This window comes from Genypterus blacodes, unplaced genomic scaffold (genome assembly GCF_046128005.1).
Source record: "Genypterus blacodes isolate CSIRO-AG114 ecotype Tasmania unplaced genomic scaffold, CSIRO-AGI_Gbla_v1 ptg000054l_1, whole genome shotgun sequence".
NCBI classification, from domain to species: domain Eukaryota; kingdom Metazoa; phylum Chordata; class Actinopteri; order Ophidiiformes; family Ophidiidae; genus Genypterus; species Genypterus blacodes.
The window spans coordinates 121,381-134,828 of NW_027466866.1; the positions used below are offsets into that span (position 1 = coordinate 121,381).

The 13,448-nt window shown below is 48.7% G+C and overlaps 1 protein-coding gene across 3 annotated transcripts in view; it reads left to right on the top strand.

Annotated features, from left to right (window-relative positions):
- Positions 1–13,448, top strand: part of dennd1b (DENN/MADD domain containing 1B) — an 88,033-nt gene that overhangs the window by 39,240 nt on the left and 35,345 nt on the right. For 2 of the 3 annotated variants that reach the window (XM_076151390.1, XM_076151389.1), the window contains exons 6-10: positions 1,504–1,573; positions 3,517–3,597; positions 5,118–5,177; positions 7,871–7,924; positions 8,459–8,569. In XM_076151390.1, the coding sequence (XP_076007505.1) occupies positions 1,504–1,573; positions 3,517–3,597; positions 5,118–5,177; positions 7,871–7,924; positions 8,459–8,569 (376 nt within the window). The remainder of the gene's footprint in view (positions 1–1,503; positions 1,574–3,516; positions 3,598–5,117; positions 5,178–7,870; positions 7,925–8,458; positions 8,570–13,448) is intronic. The other variant, XM_076151391.1, reaches the window with a different exon arrangement.

The following is a 13,448-nucleotide window of genomic DNA, read 5'->3' on the forward strand; positions in this document are numbered from 1 at the left end:
CTAAATAAAAATTCAATCCCTCGGTTCATTAGGACAACATGTTTTTTTTGTTGTTGTTTTTTTTTTTTTTTACAATTTCATTGCATAACATTAAAACGAACCGAGGCCCCGGCAGTGTTTTATTTATTTATTTAATTTTTTTTTTCAATATACGGCAGAAGAAAAATGTTGGCCACGTTCCACTGAGGAGAGCGAGTCGACTTGGCCAAGAATATGTCAACTTAGTAAAGGAAGCCATGCTGCAGATTGTTGGAGCTTATGGTGGGTGTACTTAGTGATTAGCTCCAACACAAACACGGCCGTATAAATTATTTTGGAGGTTTGGTTAATTGATTTATTTATTTTACATTAATTAGATAAGGCAAGGAATTTTATTTATTTATTTGTTTATTTATTATTATTTTTTTCATATTTGGAGGGCGGACAGGAAAGCGTGGAGAGAAGGGATGGAGGGAGGAAGGAGGAGGCATCTCGGGCTGCACTTTTTGCTCGATCTGTGCATCTGGGAGCCGCATGCTTGTAAACCATCGCATCCCTCCGCATCACACAAAAGCCTTGGTGGCGGCGGTAGAAACTAAAATCCCTCTTTCTTCCTTTCTTCCTTACTTACTTCCTTCCTCCTTCTCCTCCTTCTCCTCGTACCTCTGCTTCCCGTCTTTTGGCTCCGAGATCAGACACGACAGGAATGCGTGGCGCGTTCAGGGCCCCCGTGTGCAAAGAATGCCCTAATAAGGACGAGATAGCATTTACCCAGACGCCGCATTCCTGCCTCCTTTATAGATAATTGATCATTAAGCAGTGTGTGTCGCCGGCATTAAACATCGGAATTAATGCTGCTTAATAAAGTTCACGTGCTTAATAATGTTTACATGCACGTACGGGCCCGGGAAACTTTTTGTCATTATTCTCCGACGAAGTCACTAAGTTTGTTTTCATGTTTACTCCCGTTATTCAGCGGTTGAATTGATTTGCTCAGGCATGTAAATGTCATCGTCCGGGAAACATTCTGATTCCAATTACGCCAAACATGTAATATCTATCTTATTCACGCCGCACGAGCCTCCGTCGCATTTATTTTTGGGACTTTCCTGAATCGGAGCTCGGACACGGAGCGACGGCTGTTTTAAATCCCTCCACGTCTGAGCAGAAGGGAGAAGCCGGGGCGACGAAACGCTATATATGTCGCTCGGGAATCGAAATACAGCGGGAAAAAAGCGAGAAAAGGTCACTCATTAGAGCTCATACCTCCGCCAAGGATGAAGAAGCTTAGACAATGAGACGCAGAAACGGTTCAATGGCGATCTGGAAAAATATCAACAAAAGCCATCACACAATATTAAGATGTCTATTTTAAAGATACATATATGTTCTTCATCACAATCTCACTGACTTATAGTACCGACTCACTCCCAACTGCATTGATTCTGCACAGACGATGTTTTATCTGCTGTAAATGTGACTTATGTGTAGTTTGTCTTCACTCTGGTAATGTTTGCTTTGCAGTTACCTCCCGTGGTTTGAGATCTACTACAAGCTGCTGAACACGCTGGCAGACTACCTGACTAAACAACAGGTAAGCTCTCCCTCCCTCTCTCCCTCCCTCCCTCCCTCTCTCTCTCTCTCCTTCTCTCTTATTAGACGCTCATCATTCAGCCATCGTATACATGGTAAATAAATCACGTGTGAATAATGCATGTTGTTACAAACTGTGTATTGTTTGGAGACGTGGCTGTGCTCAGATATTGCCCTCTATTCTGCTCCTCCGCCGCACGCCGTTGTTGTCTCTTTCTTTGCCTGTGTGTTTGTGTCTGTGTGTGTGTGTGTATGTGTGTTGCGGCTGCTGTGTTCACTGTCTTGGGCGAGACTCGGCTCCTGTTGTTAGCGGCAACAATGTTGACATTTCACAGACCCAAACGCTGATCTGACACCGGGAAGTTATTCCTGATGATTTACTGGAAAACAAATCGTTAAGAAAACACACACACACACACACACACACACACAGAAACACATACACAGAAATACACATGCACGCACGCACCGATGCTCACACTTCACAAAAGTCTTCTCCCCTGACTATTCGCCGCTGTACGAGCGATGGGAGGGGAAATGTAAACTATGCAACAAACTGGGGAGATGTGCAGGGTGTAGTAGGTGATGTTCCTGTGTTTAGACTTTACAGAGTGTGTGTGCGTTTGTGTGTGTGTAGGGGGTGGGTGCATACCGATTGCTCTGGGACTGCTTTCGATTGTCTCGACGTCCCTGCTTCTTCTTCTTCTTCTCCTTTTTAACAGCAAAAATGATCAGGGCCGTCGCAGACAGTCGCAAAACACACGTACATAAACGCTTTACGCGCGCACACACACACACACACACACACACACACACACACACACACACACGCAGGAAGCTGAATCCAGCGGGGGGTAATGTAATATAGAGAGACAGACGAGCGGCGAAGAGACGGAGGGAGACGGGGAGAGTGAGAGAGAGAGAGAGAGAAAAAGAGAGAGAGGGAGGAAGATGGGCGGGAAATCCTGAGTGACTGAAGTGTTAGCGTGCATGATTTGGTTTGTATTTACTGGCCTGTCCGTTCCGGGCGAGAGGGGGATGTTGACAGACGAGGGGAGACAGAAGAGCGATGAGGGTTTAAGGCGAAGGGTAAATGAACTGTTTCCCCAGGCTGTGTTGCTGACCATGCGTGTGAGCATTGAGCCTCTCATGACAGGAGGGCCCGTTCGATCGCACACACACACACACACACACACACACACACACACACACACACACACACACACACACACACACACACACAAACACACACATCCCTTATGCCCCTCCTTCTCCTCTCTCTCTCTCCGTTTACTGTATATTGCCGCCCCCTTTTCTTTCTGACTCTCTCTTTCACACACACACACACACACACACACATACATATGTAGCCCCAACAAAACAAAACAAACTTCTCTGAAACGGGTAAAGTTAAGCCTCGGTGTCCACCGTTCAGGTCCAGCTCGGCTCTCGTCCCCGTCTTGTTGTCGCGAAGGCTATAAATGAACGGATGAATAATCTCGGGGGGCCTGTTCTGTTCTGTGGTCAAGCGAGAGCTCTCTGGTGGCTTCTTACACACAAGCACACGCACACACACACACACACACACCCGTCTCTGTAGCTGGGACACCCCCTGCCCCCCCCTCCCTTCCTCTTAATTACCGACAGCCCGCGTTGGGCCGTAAATCAACGCCGCCGGATAATAAGCGTCTGTAGCGCCGCACTCAGCCATCTTTTAACCTCGCCATTCCTCGTTAAACATATGTTTGTCGGATGTTTTGGAGCCCCTTCAGGCCTCGCCGCAGGATCGCCCCCCCCCTCCTCCTCCTCCTTCTCCCCCTCTCCCCCTCCCCCCAGGTCTGCAGGAGCACAAAAAGGCCCCAGACACAAATTCAAATAAAATTTCAACTAGTCTTGATGTTTTTCATGTTGTCGTCATTGTTGTTGTTTGTGTCTCCGCCGCAGGAAAATGACTTGAACGACTTGCTGAACACTCTCCACGGCCTGCCGGTGCCAAAGCCCTTCACGCCCATCAATCTAAGTGTGGTACGTATGCCGGGGAACCACTGCGACGCCGAAAATACGATTTTTTATATTAATAAGAGTGAATTTACAATACAAATTTGTCGTTTTCAGTCTCAGTTTTGCTGCGAAATGAAGACGAACTGACCAATTTGATACTACACATGTGCTGTGAATCTGACGGTGCTTGTTATGAGATGGGAGTGACTAACAGCCGCATAGAAATATCGAAATACGTGTTTAAAAATGAGCAGTTTAAGGAGAGATTTGAAAGGTTGAGACTGATTTATGGAGACGGAGGAGGAGTTTGCGGGCGTAAGGAGTTTGATTTAAAGCTGGATTCATACATCGGAGCCTGATCACTGATTGATCCGGAGGTTATTCGCAAAGTCTTAAATTCAGTTCAAACTCTGCTGGATAGCAAGGAGCAATGTGGTCTCTTCTTCTCCTCCTTCTTCTTCTGTAAAAAAAGAAATGGCACAAACTGTAGAGAGGAAGACAAGATGATGGTGATTAGCAGCAGTAGTCGGGAATTGAGAGAGACGGAGAGTCAAAAGGTGTAATTGTGGAACTAAAGTGAAGAAGCGGCAACGGGATAACGAGTTAAAGTCGAAAGAAACCGACAGATAGAGAGACAAAAGGCGTGAAAACAGACAGGAAGAACAAAGGAGGAGGTGCGTTCACTTTGAGGCCGTTTGGATCCCGGGAAAGACCAAAAAGACGATGCGGGAGAAGGTGAGGACGCGCTGCAGCGGGGACACAGCGGGGAGGGACACCCAGGATCCCAGACACAGGGGACATGTGGTGCTAACAGGTTTAAGCTCCTTTAAATGGGCTCGGTACAAGTCTGTCCATGTTTGAGACTCACACACACACACGCTCCTCAGCCTTCTTTACTGTCATAGTAAAGTTATTGTTTGTTTGCTGATGATGTACTTGAGTGTTTTGTTAACTTATTGTCTCCATCTCAAGTGTCTTAAGTGTTTCAGTGTCCAGCCTTTGTCCTCCGGGACCACAGTTCCTTTTTTCGGACCAATTAAACCGGCAGCTTCCGCACGTTTTCCCCCCCTTAATTCCCCCCCTTAATCAGGCCTCAGAAGGAAACGCAGCTAATCACACTCAGGGCTTGACGACCTAATGTGGATAATGTGAGGTAACCGTCGCGTCTCTGCGGGGGTCAACCGGGTCAATCGGGTTTCAGGCGTGAAAGCTGTCATCCCCTTCATCATCACTAGATGTATACGAAGACTCTTATGGCTCCCGTGGAAGGAAAAGAGGCCGAGTAGAACAGAGGTGATCGCTTCATCTGTTTTTGCCGAGGAGCCAAAACTTTGATATTTAATTGATGAAGGAGAAATATTCCCTTAAAGACTGATTCTCTTTTTCTTTTTTTTTTGGGGTATTTTATCGTGGCAGCCAAGAAAAAGGGATCATTGTCCCCTTTCATGTGTGAACCCTGTTTTATTCTCTCTCTCTCTCCCCCTCTCTCTCTCTCTCTCTCTCTCTCTCTCTCTCTCTATCCCTCGTCTCTCCCATTGTGCAAGAATGAGCGGTTCTATATTGCCACTGGGCAAGTACTGAGAGATCAGCCAAGCACGGAGCCGGTGAGTGGGGGGGGGGCGAGTAAGTGAACGAGCGAGTCGGGGTGGAGGAAGATGAGGAGGAGGAGGAGGGAAAGACGCCGCTGCACTAATCGCATGGGAGCCGCCGCTTTCCAATTTGGCCAAATAAGCCACGCTATCTTTTTAAATATAACAAAAACAAACTATCCTGGGTCTTGGTGTGTGTGTTTCTTCTCTTCTGGAAAACAATCAAGCTTTGTGAATGATTAATTCCATTCCACGCTGCCGTATTCTCTCTCTGAATATCAAAGTCGCTCCCTCTATGTTTAAAGCAAAGGCAATTGCGCTCAGTAAGTCTCCTTGATGCCTTTGCCAGTTAACCCACTTTTTTTCCGTGTTTTTGTGTAAACACGTCTGCGAAAAAGATCGGAGAGAGTTCGGGATTAGTGAAGCAAACAGCCAATGAAAGGCAGCGACTTGTGGAGCGCCGTGTGATTGCGATGGCGGCGCTTATTGTGTGTTTGCAGAGTCAACAGGGAGATGTTGTTCAACACACAAAGGAAGAAAGAAAGATAGAAAGGAATATGAAAGACGCATACGGTTCTGTTCTGGTGTCAATTCAGATCCAAAGGTGTAAGAAGTGATTCTGTGTACTGCAAGAGATTAAAGCCATAGCAGATCATCAACAGGTGCAGATAAAGCAGTCAGAAACTTGTTTGGTTGTTCGGTTTGATGTCGTTTCGCTCGTCCTACTTCTAATTTTACCTCCGATTGCTGATGTACTGGTTTGTTTACCAAAGATGACAGTGACGTAAAGATAAGGAACTACAGCCGCTGAGGTATTCTGGGTAATCTGCTGCTCGGACTTGATCGATAACTCTCTCATCCCTTGTTTTGCACGTCAATCGTTCTTCACGGCAGCAGCAGCGTCCGTCAACGCGGTGTGACGCCATGGCGAACATTTGTTATTGGGAGTCTTTATTTTTAGATGTGTTTACTTAGCGTTTGTTATATTTGAAGAGTCGCTGATAGAAACAGGAAGTGAAGGATTTGTTCCAGATTAAAACAAAATGTCCAAAAGTAAGTTGACATGTGCTGCCGGTTTAGTTCATCATCACAATCTGAGTTTCATCCTCATCAATATTTCTATTAAAAGGACTTTTAGCTTATTATCTATAACAGGAAATTTGTTGCTAAAAATGTAGACATGTTTATAATTAGGAATCAGGTAGGAAGATATTGCTGATTAAGACACAAATTCACCTTGAACTCTACGTAAATTGGAGCCATTTGTTAAGTAAATCAAGTTTTATGATTTGATTTCAAACACACGATTAGCCTGTTGTTGTTCTGCCGCTGTGTGTATTGGATGGTGGTTGGCTTCCTCCTCTGTGTTCTTACGTCTTCATCATCGACTTCATCCTGTGGCTGAAACTTCTGGTGGAGGTTTGCTCTGCTTGGTTTGCCTCCTCATGTTTGCGTTGTAAATCTTCTCCTCATATTCTCTCATGTATTACTGTATCATATTTTGAATCTTTCTGTATGACTCCCTTCACCCAAAAATGATCCTTCTGTTCTTATCAAATCTCTCCTTTTAAGTCTTTTTCCAAACATCCGAGTGCAGATAGTCTCAGTAATCTGCCTGAGCGGTGCCTTTCATGTGCCGTCGTATATAACGGAGAAACGTCTCCTGTAATGAGACGTTGACCTTGGCTCCTTTGCTGTGTTGCAGCTCTCAGACACACTCTCTCTTCTGCCACAGGGGCTGTAAATAAAAGCTTACCAGGGAGTGAAACAAGTCGGAGATGATGTGTTCCTTATTTTGCATTACAAGTAAAACTGCAGTCGCCCGGTTTGGTCCTTTTTGCACGGCTTAAGCAGGTGAATTGTAATGTTTTTTGCTTTAAATACAGAAGCAGCTACGCTACGTTTAAACAAGCTGGAGCAACAGATGGTCAGGTCAATGCCCAGGGAAAAGCAGGCGTAGTAAGGATACAGGCGAGGAGAGAATGAGTGCGTGTGTGTGTGTGAGAGAGACGCACCAGTGTTAGAGTTGGTTTGTCTACCTGTCTCCAAACAGCACCTCTCTCAGGCCCCTTTGATCTGAACACTGAACCTGCCCTGCTCTCCCAAAGTGAGACAGGCAGGCCTGTGATCCTCTAAACAACCTGTGTGTGTGTGTCTCTCTCTCTGCGTGTTCACAGGTCTGTCTGTGTGTGTGTATTTGTACCTGTGTGTACTTTGCTCACACACGTACGCGCACACACACACACACACACACACACACACACACACACACACACACACACACATCTAGCACCAACACTTTCCCCCCGTCTGCGAGCGAGTTTGGCGCTCCGCAGTCCTTTTTAATGCTTAAATAAAGACTCAGCTTTCCACCGGAGACGTCACCCCGGCCTGCGTCTACAGGGAGCAGAGCTGCTGTTGAGCTGCTCTCTCTGTTCTGCAGGCCTGATAAAAGCATTGCCACAGTTCAGACACCAGCTCAGCAATTCATATAGACAGAGCTGAAGATGAGCCATAAATCATAGAACAAAGAGAACGGCCTTTCTCTCTCTCTCTTTCTCTCTCTCCCTCTCTCTCTCCGCCGTCTTCCCCTCATTCTCTCCTTCTGTGAGTGGTATGCTTCATTGTGACCTCTCTCTCTCTCTCTCTCTCTCTCTCTCTCTCTTCTCTCGCGTGTTTGTGTGTTTTTTTTCTTCTTCTTTCCACAGCACTCCTACTTCATCGCCCCGGATATCAACGGACTGCCGACGATCCCAGAAAGTGTAAGTCTCCGTGGAAGAGGATGTGTGTGTGTGGGGCGGTTGGAAAATAGAGAAAGATAGAGAGAGGAGGGAGGGAGGAAGGGAGGGAGGGAGAAGGAGACGGATCCCTGGTTATTGGGGGAACGCGTCTCTGCCTGTAATCGCTTTTTAATCAGATGTTTGCCACTTTCTGAAATTGTTGCATCATCCTCTTGTTTCACTCCTCTGCAGCTTCTTACACTTTTAATGTTACCATTCAGTGACCGGCATGTAAGTTGTGTCTCTACTTCCAAAAAAAAGGGGACGTGAGATTAAAACATCAACTTTTAATCAGATCAAAGACATAAAAGCCGGTTTCTTCTAATTTGTTTTACAGCGTATCAGGACTTGCGAGAGTTGGAAGTCCGCGTTCTTTCCCAGCCAGTACTGCATGTCTCTCTTTATGGCACACTCTGGCACATTCGCAGCAGCATTGACGTTTCACTGTAAGCAAGCTGTGCGAGGACAGTTTGTTATGTACCTGCGTATTATCCTTCTGTTCCTGTCTATCTCCAGAGGAACCTGACAGAGTACTTTGTGGCTGTGGACATCAACAACATGCTCCAGCTCTACGCCAGCATGCTGCACGAGCGACGCATCATCATTACCTCAAGCAAGCTTAGCACTGTGAGTCCATCCACCCCTGAAAAAAGTGGCTTAGGAAAGAGTTTGAAGTGTCCTGCTGTGCATTGTTACATATTTACGGCTGTGGAATAAGTTGATAACATGAAATACACACATTTACCAAATCTAAACAAGCCCAGTCCCTCATCTAGGTCACCCAATCGCTGCTTTCTGCAAGGGACCGTCTGAAAGTGACACTAATGCGAACCGGCCCTCTGTTCCTCACCGCTGGTTCTGCTAAGGAGGCTTGTTAAGGGACCGGAACGCACACAGTTGTTATTAAACGGGTGCTTGGACACAACGTGAACCGTAAGTGTAATTGTTAGATGGTCCCTTGCAGACGGCGGCGTGTTAAGTTCGAGTTTAGCCGCTTGTGACGCAGTGTTTTGCAGGTCTGAACACACACTTTCACACAGGTGAGACTCCTCAGGTATCCAGAAGGTTTTATGATCTTGCAGCTCAGTGCTCTTCATTTATATTCCAGCAGGATATCAAACCAATCAAGGTAGAACCATGAGAATATTACTAATACACATGTGCAGAGAGTTAACACAATCTCTCCAACCCCCAACTCCCCCCCCCCTCCCCTCGCCGTGCCATCATGGAGCCCTGACAAGCTTCAAAATCTGCACAAAAGCTGCATTACGTGCAGCCGTTTCTCTTAAAGCTACATTTTAATGGACAAAAAGCCCTAAATTATCAGTTATTGCACGTCTGAACTTGCTCACATAATTTCTCTCTCCTCTTCTATCTATCTGTCTGTCTGTCTGTGCGCGGGAGGACGACTCTCTCTCCCTCTCTCTCTCTCTCTCTCTCTCCCCCCCTCGCTCTCTCTCTCTCACTCCCTCATTCCTCTCCTTATCTCGGCGGCCGGCGAGGCAGAGCCGAGTGTTTATGACAGATGAGATGGTAGAGGGAAGTGATGTCACCCACTGTCCTATCTGTATCTGTAGGTCCCTGCACAGAACACTGAACAGGCAGATGAGGGGGGGGGGGGGGGGGGTCTGGTGTGGTGGGGAGGAAGAGAGGGAGGAGGACGGGTGGGCAGCACCCAAGGTTTCCCGTAGGAACTATAATCGGGAGGAGCTGTGAAAATTACCAAACCCTCTGAGAATTTCATCTTCGTCTCTCCTCGGGCTCCTGGGCGGCGTGCGGCGCTGCGACACCAAGGGTCACGGGATGTAAATTATCCGACCCAAGGGTGAAGGTGTTTCTTTGCTTCCTCTCCTAAGCAAGGAGAGGTGATACTTCCACCCCCCCCCCTCCCCCCCCTGCCCGTGTGTGATTTACACTTTTCTGCGGCACGGAGACAAATCCCGGCCCGTTTATTTAACAAATATAAGCTGACAGGATATTTTAAGAGCCTCCACGTCAGACCTTTACCTCCCGCGAGCCTTTTATCCTTTGCAATCCTTCATCCGCTCATCCATCTCTCCACCCCTCTTCCTCAGGGGAGAGATGTTTTGGTTTGGTAGCTATATATAAATATATGTCGGGCACTGTAGTACAAAGGTATTTCCACGTCTCCTCTGGGACTGCCATGCGGCCCTCCGCTGTTTATTGCCGCTCTTGCGATGCGTCGGCTGCGTTGACCTCCCGGTTCCAGAGGAAAACAAAACCTCCGTGGAGTCTGGATGCTGTACGCGCCCGTCTGAGAGGAGTCCGGCTCGTTATACACGCCGCCCTCCTCTTCATCAGATATCTGAGGCGATGAAAATATATATAATCACTGTCACCGTTTGTCAAAGTGTCTTTTTGAAGTGCGTGTGTGTGTGTGTTTGCGGCGGTTGAGGGACAGGTGAGGTTTTGTATCGCCTGTTTGCAGGTAGACGGCGTTTGTGTGTGCGAGGAGGTATTGTTAGTAACATCGTTAGCACCATCCAGCTGCTTTTCACCACCTCTGCCTGTCCAGCCACTCAGCTCCAGCACAGAGAAAGAAGGAATAGAAATAGAGACACACACACACACACATATATACAGTACTTTTATTCTGCCCGCTCTAGGTACTGCCTGCCTGCCTGCCCGCCTGTGTTAAAGCCCCCGGTGAACCCTCGTGTCAGTCTGTCGTACATGGGCCGGCGCGTCTCGCAAGCAGCCAACAGCAAAGGAATAAATCATGATCTTACAACAACGCGGCAGTTGACTTATTGCCGCTTCGTGACCGTGGGGGAAAGGGGGGGGGGAGGGGGAGGGGTGAACGGTACTGCCGCCTGTTAAAAGGGGCCGAGTGAGCGGCGGTGGCGCAGGGGCGGGAGCCAGCCAAGCGTGCAGCCTTGTCATAGGGCCGTATAATGGAGCCGCATCACGCCTGCTTCTAACTAGTCAGCTGGGAGGATCTCCACCCGGCCCCCCCCTCTTGCTCGCCCTCGCCCTCCTGCCTATCCTTCCCCGCCCTCTTTAGCCTTTCATCTGCCGAGGCCCCCCCACCCCCCCCAGCTCCGGAGCCCAGCCTCTTGCCCGGCCCGTAGCCCAGGCTCGCGCGGCGGCCTCGGCACCGGCTGACAGCAGCCGCTCTCATCAGCCTGTCAGGCCTATGCTAACAAGGAGCTCTACATCCAGAGCGCCCCAGAGTGCCAGCTGTCTCTCCGCTTCCTGCTCCTCTCTCGCCGACTTCTCTGTCTTCCCTCCTTACTTTCCGTCTTTCTATCTTCGTTATTCTTCGTTGTTGACGTATTATTTCCTCACTCTTGCTGTCCATCTGTCTCTCTCTCTCTCTCTCTCTCTCTCTCTCTCTCTCTCTCTCTCTCTCTCTCTCTCTCTCTCTCTCACCTCGCCGGGTGTCTTAATGCGTCTCTGTTGTCGGGGCATCTGCAGAACACCGGGACGTCCTCCCCCTCGCTCCCCTACACGAGTCAATAGACATCTCAGCCCTGTGCAGCGTGTTTGACTTGCCATGCACGAGTGTGTGTGTGGGTGTGTGTGTGCCGTGGAAGATTGTGGGTATGCAAGTGCCGCACATGTCAGTGTTTGTGACATTCGTGTCTGTGTGTACATCTGTTTGTGCGTTTCCCTGCACTAACAGGTGTTTGTACCTTATGCGTTATGTCTTTGTGCGAGAGCGAGAGAGAGTGAGCGCGCGCGTGTGTGTGTGTGTGTGTGTGTGTGTGTGTGTGTGTGTGTGTGTGTGTGGGTGTGTGGGAGGCGTCGGGTGTATCTGCCGTCGTCCTGCGTGCCCTCGATCTCTCTCCCCGTGCCCCTACTTGTTGGTGGCACACCTGCCTGGTGCCGGGGCCTGACACCGGCCTTTGTCAACAGAGGGGGAAGCAGAGTGTGTGTAATTGGTTTCAGGGAAGGTGAACAGAGGGACGAACTCAACCAGAGGGAGAGAAGAGAGGAAGAGGCGGCGGCGGCGGCGGCCAGAAGGACAGGAGGAGGAGAACAGAATAGGGAATGAAGGAAAAGGGATGAAAATGAGAGCGCAGGAACAGGAAGGGCACGAGGAGAAGCAGCAGGAGAATTGAATTGAATTGAATTGAAATTGAATTACGTCGCCTGCAGCAGGAACGATCTGTCTCACAGTCTGTAGCTTCACATGTACGGCAGGTCTACGTCACCAGAGAGGGAGAGAGAGGGAGAGAGAGGGAGAGAGGGGGAGAGAGAGAGAGAGGGAGCAGAAGGAGGGATTGTTAGCCGCTCTGCTCCGGATCTCCTCTGTTGCTGCTGCTGCCCATTTATATGTAAACTAATATGTGAAAGTGCTCCGTTGCACAATGGCTCCATTCTCCTGCTTTATGTGTCCCATCTGTGTTTCCCCTCAGTGTGTCCAGTTGGCCAGGTATAGAGGGAACGGCGGGGGTGGAAACACACACATACACACACACACACCGGCTCAGAGATGTTAGTGTGTGTGTGTGTGTGTGGATGATCAGAGGTCCAGATCTCTAATCAGAGCTCAACTGATCTCCACATGATCAGGCGTCACGATGGAGAGTTGTGTTTCCTCACGCTGTTGCTGTGATGATCTGGATGGCGGTGTGTGTTTGTGTTGTGGTTCTGGGTTCAGTACAGTCGGATCACATGGACTCAGACCTGCAGATTGACAGCTCTCCTGTGTGAGCTGCGCTTTATTCTTACATATTTCACCAGAGCAATGCAACTTTTACTCCTCCATGTCACTCCAGCTTCTCTCCCCACTTTCATCTCTCTCCATCTCTCCCTCTCACTCCCCCGTCTCCCTGCGCGTGCGTGCGTGCGCGCGTGCGCGTATACGTGTGTGTCTTTCTGTCCGTCTGTCTGTCTCTCTCCCTCCCTGTCTCACCTCCTCTCAGTCCAAATGAGCGGATGTGGAGAGCCGGGGCCTCAGCGCCGCCGACACTTTCTCTCTCCGAGCCGAACCAAAGACCTTGACTGCTTTTTGATGCAGGCTGTCGCTGTATAATCTGTTAGCTTCTCTCAGAGGAAGGGGCAACACACACACACACACACACACACACACACACACACACAGTGAGAGGCAGGCAGCCCCTCATTACCGAGCAGAGCCCTGGTCCCTGAGGACTGGACCCAGCACCTAATCCTGTATTTGTTCTTGGGGACTGTATCTGTGATTCTCCATTGAATGGAATATTAAGCACCCAGGTCTTTTGTGGAGCGTGTAAGCCATTTGGCTCCACTCATCTATTATTTATCAGCCTGGCAAATATTTTATCAGCCTTAGCCTCTCGCGACCCTCTCTCATGTGAAGCCCCCCCCCCTTTAAATGAAGGAAAAAAGTGAGTGTGTGTGTGTGTGTGTGTGTGTGTGTGTGTGTGTGTTGGGGTTATTCCTCTCTTTTTTTGTTTTATTTTCCGTCTCTTTTTACTTTTCTCCCCCCCTCCCCTCCCTCCATCTCTCCGCCCTTATTAGTTATAAAAACCTCGATCAAGGACGTGAGAGATTATTG